General features: G+C 40.3%; 1 protein-coding gene across 4 annotated transcripts in view; it reads right to left on the reverse strand.

Annotated features, from left to right (window-relative positions):
- Positions 1-24,396, reverse strand: part of MXI1 (MAX interactor 1, dimerization protein) — an 81,523-nt gene that overhangs the window by 45,845 nt on the left and 11,282 nt on the right. For 2 of the 4 annotated variants that reach the window (XM_045068883.1, XM_004763873.3), the window contains exon 2: positions 16,848-16,980. In XM_045068883.1, the coding sequence (XP_044924818.1) occupies positions 16,848-16,980 (133 nt within the window). Of the gene's footprint in view, positions 1-16,847; positions 16,981-18,272; positions 18,539-24,396 lie in introns of those variants that run through there. The other 2 variants (XM_045068884.1, XM_004763874.3) reach the window with 2 other exon arrangements.

The following is a 24,396-nucleotide window of genomic DNA, read 5'->3' on the forward strand; positions in this document are numbered from 1 at the left end:
GCCTACGTCATTCACTTTGTAAAGCCTAATTTTCAATAAATTTATAACTATTAAAATTACACAGAGTAAGTTCTCTAAGAACTAAGAACTAAGTATGTTCTCTCTAAGCACAATGGAATTAAATTGGAAATCAAAAATAGTTAAGATAACTAGAAAAACAGTAATATTTGGAAGGTAAGCCACAAATCAAAAAACAAAATGCAGAGAAATTAGAAAATATTCTGAGTGAAAATAAAAACACAACATACCAAATTTGTTGGATGTAGCTAAAGCAACACTCATACAATAATGTTTAACTTTAAATTCTCCTATTAGAAAAAAAAAAAGGTTAAAAATCAGTGGTCTAAGTTTTACCTTAAGAAGCTACAAAAAGGGGCGCCTGGGTAGCTCAATGGGTTAAGCCTCTGCCTTCGGCTCAGGTCATGATCTAGGGGTCCTGGGATCGAGCCTCACATCAGGTTCCCTGCTCAGTAGAGAGCCTGCTTCTCCTTCCCCCTCTGCTGCTCCCCCTGCTTGTGCTCTCTCATTCTGTGTCAAATAAATAAATAAAATCTTTTAAAAAAAGAGAAGAAGCTTCAAAAAGAAGAGCAAATTAAATAAGTCACAGGTTAAAGAACAGATCACAAAGAAATCAGAACATGTCTTCAGAAGGATGATAAAGAAAATGCAAGATATCAAAATTTGTTTGATGCAGCTAAAGCAGTATTTCAAGAGAAATGTTTAGCTTTAAATCCTTATGCTGGGGGTGGAGTCTAAATCAATGATCTGAGATTCCACTTTTAGAAGTTAGAAAAAGAAGCAAACTAAACTGAAAGAAGTTGAGCAATGGTTCTCAGCTATGCGCTATTTTGCTCACCAGCAGGTAACTGACAATGTCTGTAGACATTTTCAAATATTACAGTGAGGGGATCACTGGCATTTTGTGAGGAGAGGTCAAGGATGCTGCTAAAGACCCTATGATGATCAAAACAGTTATCTGCCCAAAATTGTCCATCGTGCTGAGGCTGAGAAACTCTGAAGTAGAGGAAAGAAATAATAAAGCCAAGAAGAGGAATAAAGAAAATAAGAAACAGGAAGCAACAGAGAATATCAATAACACCGAAAGTTGACTTTAAAAAAGCCAGTAAAATTGACAAACTTCTAAGACAAAAAAGACAAAAATTGACAAACTTCTAAGAAAAAAAAGACAAAAATTACTAATATAAACAAAGAAGTAATATCAGGATGAAAAAGTACACATCATTATAGATCCTATACACATTACAAGGATGATAAGAGAATATTATAAACTTTATGCCAATAAATTCAAACAACTTAGATGAAATGGACAAATTTCTTTTTTTTTTTAAGATTTTATTTATTTATTTGACAGAGAGAGAGAGATCACAAGTAGGCAGAGAGCAGGCAGAGAGGTGGGGGGGCGGGGGAAGCAGGTTCCCTGCTAACCAGAGAGCCTGATGAGGGGCTCCATCCCAGGACCCTGGGATTATGACCTGAGCCGAAGGCAGAGGCTTAACCCACTGAGCCACCCAGGTGCCCCATGACTGCAATGATTTTTAAATAAAAACTCTGGAATGTGAGGCTCAGGTGACCTTCCTGGTTAGTAAATACATGAACATGCCAGGAAGGTAATGCATCTTGATTCCACAGGAAAATGACATAGAAGCTCCATGTTCACAACTCTCCCAGACTTTGCCCCATATTTCTCTTCATTTGGCTGGTCCTGATTTCTATTATTTATAATACAATTTGAAATCATAAGTATAGTGCCTTCCTGAGTTCTCTGAGGAGTTCTAGTGAATTATCAAACCTGAGGGGAGTAAGAACCCCTAAATCTGTAGCCAGTTAGTCAGAAATTAGCCAGTTAGTACAGCTGGCATTTATGGTGAGGACAGTCATGTTTAGAACTGCACCCTTGGGGCGCCTGGGTGGCTCAGTGGGTTAAAGCCTCTGCCTTCAGCTCAGGTCGTGATCCCAGGGTCCTGGGATCGGGCCCCAAGTTGGGCTCTCTGCTCTGCAGGGAGCCTGCTTCCTCCCCTCTCTCTCTCTCTCTGCCTGCCTCTCTGCCTGCTTGTGATTTCTCTCTGTCAAATAAATAAAATTTAAAAAAAAAAAACAACACTGCACCCTTAAACTTGTGGACACGGTGCTAACTATGGGTGGCTGGTGTCAGTATCATATCACAAAATATACCATGACCACAAAGAGTTTATTCTAGGAATGCAAGACTAATTTAAGATTCAACAAAAATACCAGTCAATGTAACTGACTGCATTAACAGAATAATTTGAAAAATACAGTATAATCTCAATAAATGCAGAAACACATTTAACAAAATTCAGCATCTATTCATGATTTAAAAAAAAAAAAACCTCAGTAAATTAGGAAAGAAAGGAATTTCCTGAACCTGCGAAAAGGCATCTACAAAAAATACAACTATCATACTCAATGGTGAAAGAGAATCCAAGTTTTCTCAAGATTAAGAACAAGGAATAATTCACCCTCACCATTGCTCTTCAGCACCATATTAGAGGCCTCACCAATGAAATAAGGCAGAAAAAAGAAACATCATATACAATGGAAATGAAGAAGTAAAATATCTGTACTGCAAACAACATCACTTATTATCTATTTAGAAAATTCTAAGGAATATACAAATTATTAGAACTAATTTAAGAAATTCAACATCCATTTATAATAGCATCAAAGAGATGCTAAATACTAAATACTAAGTACTAAATACCTAAGGATAAATTTAACAAATTATATACATTCTGAAAAAATACAAAACATTGCTAAACTATGAAAACATCCAAATAATTGAGTAAATGAAGAGATATACCATGGTCATGAATCAGAAGATTCAAGATTGTTCAGATGTGTGAAGTCTCTCTAAATTAATCTACAGATTCAATACAATCCGAATCAAGATTCTAATAGGCTTTATTGTAGAAACTAACAAGGAGATTCTATAACATATGTTAAAGTGCAAAAGACCTAGAATAGGCAAAAGAAGTTCTGAAAAAGAAGAACCACACTGGAAGATCTATTGATTTCATGACTTATTTAAAAAAAAAAAAAAAAAAGGGGGTGCCTGGGTGGCTCAGTCAGTTTAGGTGTCTGCCTTTGGCTCAGGTCATGATCTCTGGGTCCTGGGTCCTGCTCAGTGGGGAGTCAGCTTCTTGCTCTCTTTCTGCCCCCGCCCCCTGCTTTGTGTGTGTGTGCACGGTCTCTCTTGCTCTTTCACTCAAATAAAATCTTTAAAAAAAAAAAAAAACAAAACCCTAAGTAATGAAGACATTGTGGTTTTGGAATAAAAATAAATATTTTGGGGAAAAAAAAGGAAAGGAAAAAAGAATTTTGATCAATGGACCAATCATAGACTCACACATATGTGGTCAACTGATTTCCTACAAAGATCCTAAGGAAATTCAATGGAGAAAGTAGAGTCCAAAAAAAAAAAGTATATTTGCCAAAAAATGAACATTAGCCCTCACTTCACACCTTCTACAAAAATTAACTCTAAATGAAACTTAGATCTAAATATGAAACCTAAAACTATAAGACTGCCAGGGGAAAACAAGAGAAAATCTTTCATGATTTTGAATTATACAGAGATTTTTAGGACATTAGAATCACAAATAATAAAAGACAAACATTATAAACTGAACTTCATCAAAATATGCAACTTTGGTTCTTCAAAAGACACTGTTAAGAAAATGATAGAGGCAAACCCTACGTAGGAGAAAACATTTGCAAAACACATATGTAATAAAGAACTTGTATCCAGAATTTACAAAGAACTCTTTTTTTGAAAGTCTTTGTATATTTTAAATAAGTCTTTTATTTAGATGTTATTTATTTATTGGGGTGAGGTGGGGGGCAGAGGAGGGGAGAGGGTATTTCAAGCAGACTCTGTGCTGACGAGCCCCTTGACACCATCTGAGCTGAAACCAAGAATCTGATACTTGGCCGACTAAGCCATCCTGGTGCCCCCAGAATTTACAAAAGAACTATTTACAGACCAACAAGAAACAACTCAAAAGAAAAAAGGTAAAAAACATCATTAGATACTTCACCAAAGAAGATATATCAATAGCAAATAAGCCCATAGAAAGACGCTCAAGATCACTAGTTATAAGGAAAATGTTATCTAATCCACAAGTTATTCTGACACACCCACTAGAAAGGCTAAAATTTAAAAGACTGACAATACCATGTGCCAACCAGGTTGTGGGGTTACTGGAAGTCTCCTACACTGCTAGTCAGAATATAAAATGGTACATGGGGTGCCTGGGTGGCTCAGTGGGTTAAGGCCTCTGCCTTCGGCTCGGGTCACGGTCCCAGGGTCATGGGATCGAGCCTCAAATCGGGCTCTCTGCTCAGCAGGGAGCCTGCTTCCTCCTCTCTCTCTATGCCTGCCTCTCTGCCTACTTGTGATCTCCATCTGTCAAATAAATTAATAAAATCTTAAAAAAAAAAAAGGATATAAAATAGTACAGATACTTTTGGGAATGCTTTGACAATTTCTTTATAAAGTTAAATATATATTTATTATATGACCTAGAAATTCCAATCCTAGGTATTTATCTAAGAAAAATGAAAACATACATCTACAAAAGAACTGTCCATGGAAGTACATGGAATCTTTACTTATAACAGCTAAAAACTATATACAACCTGAATGTCTATCAACTGGTGAATGGATAGACAAATTGTGGTAGATCCATACAATGGATTATTACTCAGCAATATAAAATATTGCTGAGTAATTATTATTATTAAATTATTACTCATAAATATAAAATTATTAAATTAAATTATTAAATTAAAATTATTAAATTATTACTCAGCAATATAAAAATATGAACTACTGAAACAGAAAAACTGAATCTCAAAAAACACTATGCTAAGTGAAAAGAGTTTGACACAAAAAGAGTATATACATGATTCCTCTTATATGAAACTCTAGAAATGGCAAAACTGCAGTGACAGAAAACATGTGAGAAGTTGCCAGGTCCAAGAGACAGAGATAGAAAACTGACTGGAGAGAAGCACGAAGTAATGTTTTGAGTTGATAAACATGCTCTTTATTATAATTTTGCTGGAGGCTGCATGACTGTATACATATGTCAAGTCACTGAATTATACACTAAAAACTGGGGAATTTTATTGTATGGAAATTATATCCAAATAAAACTTATTTTTCAAAAAAGTAATAAAACTCAGGGCACCTGGGTGGCTCAGTGGGTTAAAGCCTCTGCCTTCGGCTCAGGTCATGATCCCAGGGTCCTGGGATCAAGCCTCGCATTGGGCTCTCCGCTCAGCAGGGAGCCTCTCTCTCTCTCTGCCTGCCTCTCTGCCTACTTGTGATCTCTGTCTGTCAAATAAATAAATAAAATCTTTAAAAAAATAAAAAAATTAAATTAAATTTTAAAAAGTAATAGAGCTTATCCAGAAATTAAGGCAATAATCTACTGTACCATAAAGCACTCAAAAAATGAGAATAAAATGTCAATTCTTTATTGTGGGAGACTAATAATATAAATTACTAGAAAGAACATGATTTAAAAACCTCATTCTTTTGGGAAATATCTATATTTATGTGTACTTGAAAAAAAATTTCATTTCCGGCATACAATTAATCTGCTGTTAGTGAAGAGTAGAGTCAAGTCTTCATCTTCCATAACAGGAAATCAATAACATAACAGGAAATCAGATAATAAGCAGAATAAGTTTATTTAAAAAAAATTTTTTTAAAGATTTTATTTATTTGGAGAGAAAGAAATAGAGCAGGGGAGGGGCACAGGGAGGATTTCAAGCAGACCCTACACTAAGTACAGGGCCTGATGGGCTTGATCTCATGATGCTGAGATCATGACCTGAGCAGAAATTAAAAGTCAGATGCTTAACTGACTAAGCCACCCTATGACTCTCAGAATAAGCTTCTTATTTAGAAATAAGTAAGGAGGGGCACCTGGCTGGCTCAGCTGGAAAAGCCTGCATCTCTTGATCTCAGGGTCGTGAGGTCAAGCCCCATGTTAGGTGCAGAGATTACTTAAATAAGTAAAAACTTAGAAAAAAAAGAAAAGAGAAAAGGAGAAAAAAGGAAAAGAAAAGAAGTAAGAAAGCAAACAGCCAATGAACTGCGAGATCACTGAAGTGGTGGCCTCTAGGAAGTAGAAACTGGAAGGGGAAAGATGAGGCAGAGGAATGTTAATCTTCTTCTTTATAAGTCATTTAGTATAAGCGGAGTCGTACAACTATATACATCTCCTACTTTTTTTTTTGAAATGTTAAGAATTTAAAATAAAAAATAACTACTTCACTTTCTAATCTTAGTAGTGCCAGAAATTAAGAAGTATCTAATACATACTAAAGTTACACATTACTCATGAAATCATCACTTTTTAGGTGAGAGAATAATGTTAAAAACCAGAGAGAATTTTGAAAATTAAAATTATTGCTCTTAAGCATACTTCCAAAAGTTAAAACAGGACATTTAATTTTGATAACACATAATATATGATAACACAGAGCAACATTCTAAAAATCTTTAAAAATGTAGAAAGTCAGGGCGCCTGGGTGGCTCAGTGGGTTAAAGCCTTTGCCTTCGGCTCAAGTCATGATCCCAGGGTCCTGGGATCAAGCCCCGCATCGGGCTCTCTGCTCAGCGGGGAGCCTGCTTCCCCCTCTCTCTCTGCCTACTTGTGATCTCTGTCAAGTAAATAAATACTTTTTTAAAATAAATAATAAAAATACAGAAAGTATCAGTGATTTCCTAAATCTCTTGACTTCCAAATTATAATTTGATATTTTAGGATAGGGTCAGGCATGAAATAAATATTCAGGGGTGCCTGGGTGGCTCAGTGGGTTAAGCCTCTGCCTTCCTCTCAGGTCATGATCTCAGGGTCCTGGGAATCGAGCCCCACATCAGGCTCTCTGCTCAGCCCCGCCCCCGCCTCTCTGCCTACTTGTGATCTCTGTCAAATAAATAAAAATCTTAAAAAAAAAAAAAAAAAGACAGTAGCCTTTTAAATATTCAATAGGTACTTTTCAGGGAAAATAAATGAACGGTACCATAATTAGCAGCATTAATTCTATAAATATAAAGTCCATTTTTCTAAAGATCCCAAGCTTTATTGTTAATATGTCCCACTCTTCCCTATAGTACTAGAAGCAGACGCACAGAGATGTTACACATGTATTTCAAATTATCTTTTTTTTTTAAAAGATTTTATTTATTTATTTGATAGAGAGAGATCGCAGGTAGGCAGAGAGAGAGAGAGGAGGAAGAAGGCTCCCTGAGGAGCAGAGAGCCAGATGCGGGGCTTGATCCCATGACCCTGGGATCATGACCTCAGCCGAAGGCAGACGCTTTAACCCACTGAGCCACCCAGGCGCCCCTATTTCAAAGAATCTTAATGTCTAAGGCAAGTACATCATACAGAAAACAGATTCTCAAAGGAAGTAAGGGAGGAGAGGCTGCCAGGGTAGCTGAATCTCCTTGCTTTGCTAGCTGCAGAATGGAGGAGGTATCTTTTTCCAACCAGCTACACTCCCTACTCCTAACCCCATAATGGTTCATTTCAAGTTCTGAAGGCCTCATTGTCTAATATTCGTTCATTCCACCTTTAGTTCTTTCAAGCATCCATCACACATTCAAGACTCTTCTTATCTTACTGCAATAAACAGCAACAGGCAATTTTTTTTAATGATTTTACTGAGGTATAATTTGCATACTATAAAATTCACCCTGGGGTGCCTGGGTGGCTTAGTGGTTTAAAGCCTGTCTCAGGATCCTGGGATCACGACAGGCATCGGGCTCTCTGCTCGGCGGGGAGCCTGCGTCCTCCTCTCTCTCTGCCTGTCTCTCTGCCTGCCTATGATCTCTGTCAGATAAATAAATAAAATCTTTAAAAAAAATAAAATAAAATTCACCCATTTTAAGGGTACAGTTCAATGAACTTCAGTAAATTTATACAGTTGCATAACCTTTACCACAATCCAGTTTTAGGAAACTTCCATCACCCCAAAAATTCCTTCATGTGAACATGCAGAATAGGACACCCTCACTTCCCAGGACAGTACCTCACGCTTGTTACACTCTACCATTAACATCCAAGTTATTTACCACATTTATGAAAATGGCCAACAACATGAAACAGATACTCATACTTAATAAGTTAATATTAAATTCTTACTGATACTTAAATGTTTACAGAATAAAAGAAACATGTTACACAGCTGTTCTAATATAGGCTTCAACTTCAATGTTAAAAACACGAACACACCTTTGTCTCCAGTAAGCATATCTGCCACAAATAAACTGACAATGAGAATAATGATATTAAACACCCCAAGATCAACTTCATACAAAGCAGTCAATTTGTTTTCTATCCAAGTTAGAAGTCTGAATTTTAAATTGTAACTTCTGTGCACTGACAGCAAAGACTACAGAAAGCAATCCTAGCAGATTCAGTATTAACAAAAATAAATTGTACAGAGTTTTTGTGAAATATGAAGATCACTTTTTTTCTGTTGTTCATGGTGAAGATACATACTCCCATACAAGATTATGGTAATCAAAATTAAAAACCTCAAAATTTACATTTCTTCTAATACCAAGACGAACTTACTACATTTTACCCTCTAGTTTCTTATCGCATAAGAAAGTTATTTACAGTTCCTTGAAGAGAATCCTAATTGTCCCTGTCTAATCAAAATAAGAATAAAGGAAAATCAGTTGTTTTATCAAAATACATTGACTGAGACTAAAATTACACTCTTTGGGTGTCTGAGTGGCTCAGTCAGTTACGTGCCTCCCTTTGGCTCAGGTCCTGATCCCAGGTTCCTAGGATCAAGTCTTGCATCAGGCTCCCTGCTCCATGGGTAGCCTGCTTCTCCCTTTGCCTCTGACTCTCTGTTTCTCATGAGTAAACAAAGAAAATCTTTAAAAATGAATAAATAAAATAAAATTATGTCCTTCTATAATTTAAAAATGACCATTTCAATGGCTTCAAAGCTCTCATCATGTGGCCTCCACAAATGGTGTTTACATAGTGTTTTCAAAAGACTATCGAAAATATTTCCCATAATAAAGAAATGTAAGGAAATCAATACCACACAGAAATCTTTTTATCTAACATCATAAAGCTAAATTAAAAGAAAACTCACATTTTCCCCCTGAAATGTATATAGTAACATTAATAACAAAATTGTCTACCAAACCAAATATTTTTTCTTTTTTTTTTTTTAAGATTTTTTATTTGTTTATTTGACAGAGAGAGATTACAAGAAGGCAGAGAGGCAGGCAGAGAGACAGAGGGAGAAGGAGGCTCTCTGCCGACCAGAGAGCCGGATGCAGGGCTCGATTCCAGGACCCTGGGACCATGACCTGAGCGGAAGGCAGAGGCTTTTAACCTACTGAGCCACCCAGGCACCCCCCAAATATTTTTTCTTATAAGAAATTAGTTACTCAGATAAAACATAAAGAATTTCACTTATACTAAGGTATGGAATCCCTATGTCTCCTAGAATGCATGTCAAAGTTAATGAATAAGTATATACTATGAATCTGTAACATTTCTATAATAACCTACTGTAATAATCTTCTATAAATGTAAATAATTTAATCTGTATACTATCATCTGACAAATAAAAATAGCCATGTTTATAACATCTTACCGATTTGTATAATTTATCATTTTATTATATACATATTTTTCCAAAAGCACCATAAGCTCCTCTATCATCGGGAGGCATGTTCTGTGTACATTGTATAAGTTCAGTAAATTTGGTTACAAATTACCTTTAAGAAAGCAGTTTCAGTAACTAGTGAAAAAGGAAGCAAATTGCAAAAGTTGAAAAAGCACTGGTGGGAAAGCCTTAAAGCAGCAGATGCAGACGACACGTTTCAGGCAGAGCAGAAAAGGAGAGTGCTAACACATGAATTTCAGGCTATGGTCATGAAGTCTTACTTTTTAAGTAAATTCTTACCAAGGGCTGTTTGCTGATCCCAGAGAAACAAATCCCAGAGATCTGTCTTATTTCCTAGTTCTATTTTTGCAAGTTACCTTACTTGCCAGTCCAGTTTCCTCAACAAAAAAAGGAAAATATTTTCATTTTACCTCACAGAACTGTTCTGAAATTCAAATGAGGTAATAACGTACATTAAAGGGCTTTATAGACAAGTAGTACATTAAATGCAAGGTGCTACTATTTTTATTATTGAAGATGGATCCTATCCTTTGGCCCAAGAGTTCTAATTCTTCATGTTTATCCTAAGGATCTAGGTAGACAAATGCACAAAGCTATCTGCAAAAACATGTTCTGAATAGCCCTATTTTGAATGAAAAAAATCTAAAAGAACTTAAATCAATGGGTGACTGGCTTAACAAATTATGGTATACTCATGAAACAGAATATCATGCTATAATTAAAAATGATTTAACAGATGTGTATGAACATGAAAACCTCTTTACCCCTGCTTTATAAGAGGTTCCACTTCTGAGATGCCTTCCTTCATCTATCAAACTTAATCAGGTCCTCCCTGTTATACTCCTCATAGGATCACCTATGTTTCCTACATTAAACTCATCACAGTTTGAAATAATACATTGATATGTTTACTTGACAACATGTGTTTTCTTCATTAAATGGAAATGAAGATGGTGCACACATACACACACACTCTTGCTCTCTCTCTCACACACACACTCCTATATACATATGCAGGGGGAGGAAAAGCTGCCAATATTTAAAATGTAGAAAGCCAAAATGAAAAATAAAAATAATCTAACAAAAAATATGTATGCTTATATTAATTACATCAGCATTATCGACCACAAATAGGATCTGGAAATACATTTTGTCAAATGATACTATCAAAGCTCTTTGATTAAATTAGTATCTGGAAAACTATCTTTACTTAAGAAGTGACAAAGAATCATGCTATATCCAAAAGAAAGCAATGCTGTTCCCTTTGTAAGGAGAAATCCAGAAGAAAAAGCTTTCTTCAGGTCAACAGTGTCCTCTGGTTAGAATGATGTAAATTCTGCTGAAAATCCAGCTTGATATTAAAGCAACCACCACCGAAAGCTAAATAAGTATCTCTTACCATCTCTGGGCCACGTGAGTTTTAATCATAAAATGAGTGATAATATCATACCTTCATAAAGCAGAGAACTACACGGAATGAAATCCTGAATTCCTTTTTTATAATTTGTGATCTTCCACATCATGTATTCAATATTCTGGGAAAAGGCCACTAATCAAACAGGAACAGAAGCAGCTGTCCTACTGACATACAAGGCATGATCGTCAAGTCTCCTTGAAACATACTTCCATAAGGGAATATGGAAACTCTGCACAGCAAACTTCTGCTTCCATGAAGCATTTAATCGAAAGTCTGAGTTTGTTTAGTGAGGTGTATAAATAATTCTTAAGAATTTTTCATTTAAACAGTTTTAGGGGAAGACAGAATATCACAGAAAACATCACACAAGAAGTGTTAATCACTCAACATTTGAAAATACTGAACAATACTAACATCACAAAAAGTTTAACTGTTACTAATCTCTACTTTTGTCCTGATACTCTAGGAATTATCTATTCGACAGAGACTCAGAAACTATTTCTTTATATAGAAAATTTGAAAAGCATAGAATAGTAAAGAGAAATTTCACAATAAAAAAAAGGTTTCCTTCAACTATTCAGTGAACTAACAGGTACGTATTTAAGAACAGAAACAGAAGATATAACAAATTTCAAATTACTACTACTGGAAAAAAAAATCCTCTACAAAAGATAACCAAAAAGGCTTTAAAGCTGAAAATACAACAATACAATCATTCCCTCTAAGACTAAAACATTTCATGATTCTGTAGTTAAAAAATAGTTAAACTAAAGCTTTACAAGCAAAAGGAAAAGCTGTTTTATTTTCTAATGTCCTCAATCCTAGCCAAAGGAATTGAAATGTGGCTGCTCTTATGAGATTCTTTAATAGCCAAAGGACACCAAATAAAATAAATTTTTCATCAACTTAAAATACAAACATAAATTGGTACTTACTATTACCTTCTCCATCACCTTAAAACAATGGAATTACTATGTGTCATAGCCTCATACCAACATTTATTGCCAATATTTGACAGACTTATGGTTCTGGCAGGGCAGGTAGGTTTTAATACTTTAATTTCATGACTGGATGACAGTGAGTGTTTTTTAAAATTAACTGCAGCATTCTATAGTCTACTATAATATACTTATATACAATACTATAATATACTGTAATAATACCCATTTAAAAGAACTGGCAGTTAGAGATTATTATTCTTCAAATACTACATATTATCTTCCTTTCCAAATATATTATCATTAACATTCTTTAGAATACAATGTAATCAGGGGCGCCTGGGTGGCTCAGTGAGTTAAAGCCTCTGCCTTCTGCTCAGGTCATGATCCCGGTATCTTGGGATGGAGCCCTACATGGGGCTCTCTACTCAGCGGGGAGCCTGCTTCCTCCTCTCTCTCTCTCTCCCTCTCTCTGCCTGCCTCTCTGCCTATTTGTGATCTCTGTCTGTCAAATAAATAAATAGAATCTTTAAAAAAAATAAAAAGAATATAATGTAATCAAGAGTTTGCCAAAGCAGGAGTTGCATAATGTCTCCTTCCATACTTTAATATGGTAATCAGCACAAAAGAGAAATGCAGTTCCACAGAGGGCAATCTACCTGGAGTTTGAAAACCTTCCATTTTTTAAGAAGCACCTACTATGTACAAGGCATTGTGATAGATACTGGGGATGAATCCTTAAGCAGAAGAGATTCAACTTCTGCCTTCATGGAGTTTTTAGCCCAATGAATGAGACATGAATTTATCAATCAAAGAACTGTATTTCTACAAACTATGATAAACACCATGAAGGAAAAGTAGGGGTGCTATCGTGTGAACACCTAATCTACTTTGCCTGATGAGAAAAGGCTTCCCTGAAGAAGTTATGATTGAGCTGAAATAAGAGTGTTATTAGCTAAGGACAACTTACTTGGCAAAGGGGAAAGAACAGAGTATGTGCAAAGACCCTGAAGTAGAAAGAAACATGGTGTATTGAAGAAAGAAAGAAAGCTAGCCAATATAATGCATCAGAATTGTATATGGGCCAGGTGTAGTTGCATGGATACCGATTAGGAGGTTATAACAGGTCTCCAGGTGAGAGATAGATGGTATCTCATTAGGAGGGAAGTAATGAAGATAAGGGGAAAGACAGCAGATACAAGAAATATTTAGGAGAAAATGAGTGTTACAATGAAGCCAGGCAGAGTAGTGTTAGTAGAGTTTAAAGATGACAAATCTTGAAATTTTTCAGTTGTGAGACCAAACAGTAAAAAACTGGGAATTTGAACTTACGTGAGGCTCCTCAATGAGCCAGAGAGCAATGCACCCAGGTTTTCTAATAGCAGTAACATCTTAGGAAGGGTGATTTTTAGGAAATGTGCCAGAAGGCCATGACCAAGACCACAGTAAATTCAACCAGGTATTTTAAAAATAATTAAATATTACAGGTCCCACCTCTGAGCTGTCAGTTAGAAGGATACCAAATGATAAAATTACTGGGATTTTCAAGGTACATGCTTGTAACATCACATTATATCACTTATTTTCTCTCCTTTGTACTTCCATAAAAATAAGATTTCTAGACATAATATTAGGAGCTAACATTCAGCATAAACTTAAAAAACAACATTTTATATCAGGAAGATCATATTATACCTGAGAATATTAGCAGGGAAAAGCCAACATTGTATCTGAAAGATGCTAGACGTCAGGGAAACAAATGTCATCTTAGGACAAACAAGATATCAATGTCCAAGATGCATACTAGTAACAGCAACTTCCACACAAGTACCTTTTTGATCAGGAAAATAAGACAGATAGTCCATAATTCTATTACCTTCCTTGTTTCAGAAGACTAGTAAATGGAAAATTTTTACAAGTCTTCTTTCTTTCTGCTATATGTAACCAATATAATAAAATTTCTACTAAATCCAGTAATAGGCCTCAAGTTATCAGAAGCCCATAAAGTCTCCCTCAAATGGACTAACAACCCCATTTCTCACATATCCCAGCATGGGAATTTGATCCATGGCTTCTCTATCCCAGGAAGCAGAAGTTTTAACAAACGGTAAGGAAAAATAATTTCTAGTGTTTCACTTTAACATACTAATTCTCAGGCGCCTGGGTGGCTCAGTGGGTTAAGCCGCTGCCTTCGGCTCAGGTCATGATCTCAGGGTCCTGGGATCGAGGACGGGCTCTCTGCTCAGCGGGGAGCCTGCTTCCCTCTCTCTCTCTCTGCCTGCCTCTCCATCTACTTGTGATTTCTCTCTGTCAAATAAATAAATAAAATCTTTAAAAAAAAAAAAAAACATACTAATTCTCATCTATAGGCCCCAGTCTACACCCCACACGTGGGTGGACCTTAGTATATTCTAAAATCTGTTTCTTTCTCTCTCTTTTTCCTTCCTTCTTACTACTTATATTCCTATGAAAAATTATCTTCCTTAGTCTTGGGTGGTCCAATGTATACGTAATTATTTTCCCATGGGTACTGTAAGAACATGGCATGCCTGTAGTTTTACAAATTTTCTGATATGCTCTGCTAAAACATATGGTAATTAGCACTGTGGTCCCACACACAATAGTAGAATCCTAACAGGAACCCTATCATGAAACAGAAACACCACTGGGTCAAAACCCCAAGCTGAGCAAAATTTAAGTCAATAGATGACAAAGACTTATTAATGACCTATAACGTAACTGGTAAAATCTAGAAATATGTATCTTTTTTATGCATCTATAATCCTTGAATTGTTAGTAATGAGGCTGCCTCTGTAATGATGGAGTGGTATACTGAATAACTAATATTATAACTGATCGCTAGAACTATCAATAAATCAGTGTCACAGAACTTCAGGGCAGAAAGGGACCTTGGTAAATATGCAGTCCATCCCTTCATTTTATAGATGAGAAGAGGGATGAAGAGAAAATGTAATAAGATCATTTACCTAACTTCTACAAAAGAGGAAATACTCAGTAAATATTTGTAGCATGACAAAACCCAGGTCTGGTTTCCTGATACTCTCTGCATGTCTCTAAATTTAAAAAAGATTTTTTTTAAACCTTTTTTAATCTATACATGGATTGAATCTGAATTCTTGAAATATAGATCCTAATAGAAACAGTGAAGAACAAGAAAACTGAATTTTATTTGTATAAATGCTATGTATCATATTACATATTTTCATTCCAAACCTATCATATCATAGAAAAACCTTCTAGACCCACACATAAACATAAATACAGCATAGTAAGAGTTGCCTGGGTGGCTCAGTCATTAGGCATCTGCCTTTGGCTCAGGTCATGGTCCCAACAGCCTGGGATCGAGCCCTGCATGGGGCTCCCTGCTTGGTGGGAAGCCTGCTTTCCCTCTCCTAGTCCCCCTGTTTGTGTTCCCTCTCACGCTGTCTCTCTCTTTCTCTCTCTGTCTGTCAAATAAATAAATAAATAAATAAATAAATAAAATCTTTAAATAAATAAATAAATACAGCATATTAAGCTTATAGCTATTTTTATAATTTTAAAAATTAAGTTTAAAAAACACAGAATAGTCCTACTGAAAAAGCCAAAAAAGGAAACTCACAGCTTTAAAGATGAGTCAAAGAGGGAAGAGTGAATCCTACTTTCGCCTCAGCAATGTCAAAAATGCAGAGTAGGAAGATCCAACCTTTCGAGCTCTAATTATTATATATAGGAGCCTCAAGTTTCCTGCATCTATTAGTAAAAGCTCCTATTCCTGCTCTTTTCCCAACCTACTTCCCCAAGTGACTACCTAACTACCTGTCTGGAGTTCCCCATACTCATCAGGTAACCTTAGTTTCCCAGAGATTGCTCTGTGTCTCTCCAAAATAAATTCTTACATTCTCTAGACAAAGCTTTGGGGAATCAGGAAAAGAGGTCTCATTTAATTCCTCTTATAAATGGAAAACACAGCATCTGTTGGTTTTAAGGTAGCCTTTTAAAAACTTCCTATGAGTTGAATCACTAGAATTCCCTGGCCCTCTGGGGCAAAACACTGAAAAGACAGCCAGGCACTACCAAAAGTCTTCAAAAAATGGAAGTCAACTATGTCTGAGTACATCCAGACAAGCATTTCCTAGGGAACCCTTTGGACTGAAAAATAAGCATCTTCATTCTTTTTCTGTTTTGTTTTGTTTTTCTTTAAAATCTCCCTTACCAACTCTGTCTTATCAAATAAGAGACACAACTTTCATAGCATGGTCTTCCCTTCCATCCTTAAACAACAAACAGCCCATGCCCACTAACTTCCTACTCCAACCAAAAATTTTTATTCCTTTAACAAAACCCTTGATTCTGCTTTATATCCTGCCTGAGCTATTTCTGGCATTTAAAAATTCTTCTTGGATCATCCAAGTTTAAAGCTGGACTAAGATTACTTTTAGCATGTGGTTGCATGCATGGACACATGTCAGGTTTCACTTTATTGTCCCTCTCAGTCACAGACGCCCCCACTTAATAAACCCAGCAAGAACTCTTTGGTTTTCCTTTGGATTCTACTCCTGCCCTTCCCCACAAAGTCAGGTTATGACATCTAGACTGTATCAGTTTAAAAGGGCCAAATCTCCAGAAATGGTGGTAAAGGAACTCATTTGACTATTCAGTGTTGCTCCAGACTTGGTGTTAAAGAACTGAGGTCCGTTGGACCTGAACTTTTGCCTGAGTGTGTGCTCCCTCTCTCCAGGTGCCCTTTCTAAACCTCCCCAGCTTGCTACCTGTTGGCAATGCTGGTGTTGCTGCTCCCATTGCTGTGTTTCTGTGCTCGGCTCAATCTCCTTGGGGGCTTTGAATGCTGCAGCCGGGGGCTCGGCATGGAGGGGAACGTTGAGGCATAGCCATGTTCACACTCTAAAGAGACAGCAAGAGAAAAAGATATGAGAACAGGAATTTACTCAAATCCATGGATCCACAGAGCTGAAGTCCTTGCAGTAACATGCTGCTGAAAACAGCAGAAGAAAAGGAGGTAACATTTTTCCACTTTCTGGCTGGAAGATAAAATTCTCAGTCCTTGTGAGGACATTTATCATGTAACATTATATACAGACCCAACCCATCACCTGAAAGGCGTACCAATACTTCTTCTAAACCAAGTAATCTCTCCACCCTTTCCAAAAATCCTTTTCTCCAAGAATTCTTAACTGAAACACACTAATTTCTGAGACTAGTTACCATCCACCTCAATTATTTCACCTGCCTCAAAAAACTCTCCCCATTCTGGGTCTCTCACTAAGCGCACCATTTTCACGTATTTCAAACCATTCAACTGCCCCGTCTCAGAGGACATTTTTCTCCCTCGACACCATAATTTCCAGAGTTCCCACTCTTCACTCCCCAGTCTCTTTACATCTTTTCCAGCCCCAGTCCCTAAATAGGGTCGCGTCTCCTCCCACATGCGCGCACCCTCCTCCCCAGTGGCTCCTCAGCCGGCTTTCCCCTCCTCGGCTCCCAGCCTCGCCTCCTCCACCCCTACCTGCGCCGCCGCCTCCCCCTTCCTTCGGCTCTAACCTCCCTCCAACCTCCCAAGTCCTCGGGCCGGCGCCCACTCTCAACACACTCCCTCCCTCTGCTCTGCCCACCTCCCCTCTGCCCCCAGATCCCCGTCCCTCCCCCCTACCTCGTCCCCCAGTCCTCCCCGCACAAGCAGGCCGGCGCAGCCTCTCCCGCACCCCTCCCCTCGCAGGCTCCGGGTTCCCACCACCTCCCGCACCCCTCCCCGCCCTCTCTCCCCTCACGCGCACCCTCCTCACACCCTTACCACGCACCTCCTCACACACGCTCCCCTCCTCACACACACCCCCGCCTCCCCGCACACGCGCACCCCTCATCACGCACGCACCTGTCGCACGCGCACCGCTCCTCACACACGCACCCTCCCTCCCCTCACACACCCCTGCTTGCACGCGAACCTCCCCTCACACACACTGCTCATGCACGCACCTCTTACACACGCACCCTTCGCGCACGCACCCCTGCCTCCTCTGCTCACGCACGTACCCCTCTCCTCACACGCGCACCCCTTCTCACATCCCCCCCAATACACACGCACTCTCCCTCCCCTCACACGCCACACCGCACTCCCCGCGTGGAGAAGGAGTGCGCGGGCTCAGGTGGTGGCGGAGGCGGCGGCGCCCAGCCGTTACCTCGGTCCCGGCGCTCCAAAAACTCGGCCGCCTCAAGCAGGCGCTGCACGTTGATCATCCGCACCCTCTCCATGGGCACCGCTGGTGGCGACCGGGACCTCTACGCGCTCCCTTCCCCGGCCGACAGGAGGCGCCGCAGGCGGATACAGGCCGGTGCCGCCCGGGGACATGTGCGGCGGGCGGGCGGGCCAGCCCGGCCACGGCTCGGCGCGCTCTCCGCCGCCCTTGTCGCCCCCGCCGCGCCCGCCGCCGCCGCCGCCGCCGCCGCCGGCAGCCCGCGCGCGGTTTGTTTACCTCTCCGCGCGAGCACGGGGGAGGGGCGGGCGCAGCACCGAGGCCCGCCCCCGCCCCGCCCCTTCCTCTGCCTCCTGGGAAATGTAGTCCCGCCCCTCCCACTGCACATCGGGAGTGGTAGTACACACACCACTTCAGTGGGCCTGCGCCTTGCCGAATTCCGCAATGGCAGCTGGGAAATGTAGTCCCATTCGACTTCTGTCTCCAGAGTGTAAAGACGAAGTTTTCTGGGCTTTACTTATGGGAAGGAAGAATTTGAGCCAGTTTCCGGAAAGCTCTTTTCCCAGCGACTTCCAATGGGTGCCCAGGACCTGGAGCATTCTTTATCTGAAATGCCATGTTCTAGTCCTCTATCTACTACTGCAAATTTTCTATGTAACTTACACGCCTCAGTTTCCCCATCACAAAATGTGCTGTTCAGCTGGTGCCCACATAAGCATTTGAAAAGCTAAGATCACTGTTCAAAAACAGAGGATGATCCCTCCAGTACCAGAGAAAGTTGCCATGAGGCCCTTCTTCCACACTGGTTTCCACATAAAGGTAGTTCGGTTTTCAAGGTGGTTGTTTTTTGTTTTGTTTTGTTTTGTTTTAATTGTATGTTTAAAAACTTATTTTGCCTCAGGCCCTCACTAGTGACTTGAGAGACTAGAAATCCTTTCCACTATTGCAAGTGAAGGACATAATTCAGTGGGTAAGTGATTTAGTGCAGAAGTCACAAAGGGTTCAGTTCAAATCCTGACTCTTCTACTTATACTACCTGTCTGGACTCTCCAAGCCTCATTTCCTCATGTATAAAATAGATATAGTTACTCCATTTATCCGAACATTGAGGGTCTGCCATGTGTCAAGCACTGTACTGGACATAATGTGTACAGTAATGAGAGAAACAGACATAGATCCTACTCTCAAGGAGTCTATGGGCAATAGGGCTTATTGTGAAGATTAAATGAAAAAATTCCAGCATTTAGTACATGCCACTCAGTTAATGGAAGCTATAGCAATTGTTTCCTCTCTTGTTCTCCCCCTTAGAGAGGGAACTGAAAGCAGTGGCTAAAGAGAGCAGGGACCACATTAAAGGATTGCCAACGGCTATCTTCTCTGCCGTTCTCTTTTCAAGTCCTCAATCTAACAAGCCCTCAAGTGTAGACCAGAGTTTCTCAACTTCTACATTATTGACATTTCAGGCAAATAATGCATGTGGGGCGGGGGGGCAGGGGGGGGGGAGGCGGACTTGTGCTTTGTGGGATGCCCAGCAGCATTCCTGGCCTCTACCCACTAGATGCCAGTAGCACACTACCAACCAAAAATGTCTCCAAACGCTGCCAAATGTCTGGCGGGGCACAAAGTCACTCCCAGTTGAGAACCACTGGTCTAGGGAGAGGAAGGGCAAGAGGGTCATAAGTGCTGAATGCTCTAGGAGCAAGCTGGGAATTATATAAACATCCATAACGTTTTCCCACCCTGAGTATTTTAACCTGCTGGTGGACATCCAAAACAACAGGAAGCTCTTGGTGAGGGGAGAATTTCCCCTTCCCTATGGTCATTCCAGTGGCTACTGCAGAAAATATCATGTCAGAATGAAAATCTTCCTCTCAAAAATGTCACGAGATCCATGCTGCGTTTTAATGCCTTCTCTCTATCCTTTCACTCTTCTTCTTCAATTTCCAATGAAGTCAAAAACTGCAAAATTATGCCAGCCTTTTGAATATTACATTTGGAACCACGTTTAAGAACCAAATAGATGTCCCATCAAATGCAAGGAGACCCAAAATGAGAGGTGTTCCCAAGCTGTTCACAGGAGAGTCATTTTTTTTTTTTTTAAGACTTTAAAATAGTCTTTTTCTGTTGTTGGATAGATCACTTCAGATCTGGGGTTTCCCACTGGATACTGGTAACAACTACTCTCAACAAAGGACCTATGGGGCAAAGCGAAGAATGGAATTATTAAAAAGAAAATAGCTATCTGCTAAGACCTGTTAGTTAAGGGCAAAAATTACTAGGTTGAAAGTTAGTTTCTACTACTTGTAGACTCCTTAAGCTTTAGATCCCAAACTGCTAAGTGCTACTGCAGGAATTTAAAAGAGGTAGATTCATGACAAATAAAAGTCTCCTCAGTGGGAGATAAACCATGTGACATGCAATCAAAAAAGAAAAAAAAAAAGTACCAACTGAAAATACACATGGGTTTAAATCTGTAGATCGTATGCCCTCGCAGGTTATTAAGAGAAAGCATGATGCTCAGGGCACGTGCCTGACCTTTCACAGCTGACCTCCAGATGAATTAATTAACTAGCCCTTCTTTTAGAGCAACGACCAAGAGGGAGAGGAGGAAATGGAAAGTAGGGTGAGAGTCACCCAAAAGGCCCACCTGCCTATGTTGAAGAATAGCAGAGGTAATGGTGATGGAGGGCAGTGGGCAGTGTTAAGGGCAGATTTATAGACAGGAAGTCATTCTTTTCCAATAGCAACTGAAGGTGCCATTTCCTTCTCCCTGCTCTGGCTGACCTCTAGAATTCTTGCTTTGGCATTGGCCACAATGGCCTCCCACAGCACAAAGCTTGGGGCTCTAGCCTCGAGAAAGGAATACTCTTCATAAACCATCCCTCAGCGCCAGTCCCAGCCTGGAGAAACCCAGAGGCAGCTGTGGCCTTTCTTTTATTCAAATGAATCCAGTGTGTCCTACAAACGCAGATGGGGAAACTGAGAGAAGAATCCAGAAGCTGGAATCTTACCCACAATCTCTGGTCCTGTCCTCTCCCTAAAGTATCTCTCTCAGGGGAGCCTTATTTGAAAATGGGAAAAGTCCCCCTGAATCCCCCAGGCCTCTAACAAACACAGCCAAGATGGGGATGTGCTGCCTCCTGGAGCAAGCAGGCAAAGCTCTCCATTCTTAGGGGTCCTTTCTGTCAGTTTACTCCATGCAGATTTCCAAAAGACTTATTGCAGATTCATGAACAATGGAGACTGGTCTGTATTACATCTTTTCTGCAGACAGGAGAGATGGAGAGAGGGGAAGGGACCGTCAGGTGAAGTTACAAGTCCAAAGTCACTGCACTGGTAACACCTGGTGCTTAAGAGAACTTCCCTGAAAGTGCAAAACGCTTGGTGTGCAGGGCACGGTTTTCTGCCATTATCTGTAAGGATGGCGGGGGGGGGGGGGGGGTGTCCAAGCAATGAAGGCTGAAGATGGAGGAAGGGTGAGTCCTGAGCTCCTAAATGAGAGCCTTAACAGTTATACGTCTTTTTCCATCCTCCACCCCAAAATGACAACACAGCCTCCTTCCCCCTCAGGGCCCAAAAACGTGAAGAGCAGCAGAAAACCTTTCCTTCTGCCCAGTGAGTCAGCCTTGCCCAACTTCATGCGTAAGCTCTCCTCAAGTCAGCAGCAGCTCAGAGCTGCGGGTCTGCGTGCAGCCGAGATAAATTTGGGTCTAGAAAGGATGACGTAATGCTAAACCCGAGAGGTAGCTGCCGCCTCCCAGGGCTCCAGTCGCCAGGGCTGCGGGCTGACATCCCCACCGCTCGGAAAAGCACCAAGCCACCCAGGTGCCTGAGCTGGGGAGACAGGGAGAGAAAAGACGTGGGGGCGGGAGCAAACGGCAGGGGGAGGCAGAGTTCGTCTGAGACTGCTGAATCTGGAAGTTTGTTGTTTTTTAACTTCAGTTTTCTGGTGAGATCAGGCCACTGGCAGAGGCTCAAACAGCTGCACTTGACTTCCATCCTGGCCTATCTCTTCCCCCTTAGAAAAGGGCTTCTTACAATTTTATTAAATGGCCCTTATTACAGCAGCCTATTTCGGGGATTATAATGGATGTGTTAATTTCTCGAATGTCCTTTCCCTTCTTTTTTGCATTAACTTGGATCCAAGAAGAAATCTGCATTGCAGGACTCAGTTCATAGGCACATCTAAGATACCTGCTGCCCCGGAACACCCATCCCACTTGGGGGTGCAACTGAAACGATCTTCCGGATTTTGGAAAAGGACTTTGCTAGGGACGTGCCAAGTTAATGCCCCCCCATAACATTTCATGGTTTACTTCATAGACGTTTACATCATTAAGCTTCTTTCTCAATCCAGTCTCCATTTTCCATTTTTCAGATGAGAAACCTGAGGGCCAGAGAGATATCATAACTGACCAAAAGGCCACACAGCTGCTGTCTATCAAAGCCACCAAGCAAGGATTAGGATTCAGGCCCAAAGACTCCCGTCCTGTGCTCTCTACCCATCTCCATAAGTCTTTTTCCGGTTGATTTGTGACATATAAATCAATTCATTAATTAGAATAAGTTTTCTGATTTTTTTTAAAGATTTTATTTATTTATTTGACCGACAGAGATCACAAGTAGGCAGAGAGGCAGGCAGAGAGAGGAAAGGAAGCAGGCTCCCTGCTGAGCAGAGAGCCCGATGTGAGGCTCTATCCTAGGACCCTGGGATCATGACCTGAGCCGAAGGCAGATGCTTTAACCCACTGAGCCACCCAGGGGCCCCAAGTTTTCTGATATTTTAAATTCATGAGCCTCAAACTTTTAAATATCAGGTTACATCCCAAAAGCCTGCTTTTGTTTTCGGCTTAAGGTTCATTCTTCTCTAAGGAAAGGGTGGCCTTGGAATCAACCCCCCGGCTGGTGATGACCACAAGCCATGGGCCTAACCTCAATAATCTTTCTTGTATGGAAATGGTTTCCTTCATCGGGAATGCATCCTGAATACTTTTTTCAAATGACATTTCATCATTTGTTGCTCTAGTCCCTTATTTTTCTCCTTTAATTTGTGGTTATAATCATTTATACTGGTAGATTTCGTGACTTTCAGCCATCCCTGGCATAGAGCCCACTCAGCCACGGTATGTTATTCTTTTGAAACACTGCTCCTTCCATGAATTAGTATTTTCCTTAGAATGTTTGCATCTATATTCAAAAGCAAGAATATACTATTCCTATCTTTTGTTGCATGTATCAGGCTTTGGATCCAATGATCTCTACTTTCAAAGGTAGATGCAACTTGATTTTAAAACCTTAAAAAAAAAAAAAAAGGACTGCTAGAGGCCTTCCCTGCTGGTAAGAGGATACCCCACATTCTTGCCACAGTCCTGGGTAACCCTCCCTCCCCCGCCAGGAGCCTGGCTAGAGCCACCCTGCCCCCATCCACTGGCATCACCACTCCCTTCCAGGCAGCAGAAACTTGTGGCGGTCACTCTTTAGGCCCTGCCAGGCCCTGGACACTGTTAAGTCACACACCCAGCCTGCTGCCTTAGGGCTGAGTTCTCTGCCTGAGATGCACCATTTAGAATAAAAACACCAGGCCCTTCCTAGCCTGCTTAAGGATGAGCGTGATCTTGCCATCTCTTCCAGCCGCAACATTCTGATTCTAGGATTCTGGGAGTCCCCAGAAAGCTTGGAACAATCTGCCTCCCTTTGTGGACCAGCTTCCACGCCATGACAGCCAACTACGTACACAGTGCTGCTCCTACAGTCAGCTCATGGGCTCCTCTGCACACCTCTGAGACTCCCTGTTTTGCAGATGAGGTCCAAAAAGGTTAAGAGATGTGCCCAAGGTCACACAGGTAATGACCAGATTCAAACTTAGATTTTCTAAGTCTGGCACCCCACAGCATACATCAAGGTATGTTTAAACAGACCAACCAAACAAAACTGTTTAGGGCAGTGGTCTCAACCAAGGGTAATACCATCCCCTGGGAGGCTTTGGAAATAAGTAGGAGAGTCTTTCTTGAGTGTTACAATGACTGAGGGTCTGCTGTCATTTAGTGAGTAGAAACCAAGGATGTTACATCCTGCAGTATTCTGGACTAATCCGCATAAGAACAACTGT

This window comes from Mustela putorius, unplaced genomic scaffold (genome assembly GCF_011764305.1).
Source record: "Mustela putorius furo isolate JIRA1106 unplaced genomic scaffold, ASM1176430v1.1 tig00003909_pilon_pilon_pilon, whole genome shotgun sequence".
Lineage (NCBI taxonomy): Eukaryota > Metazoa > Chordata > Mammalia > Carnivora > Mustelidae > Mustela > Mustela putorius.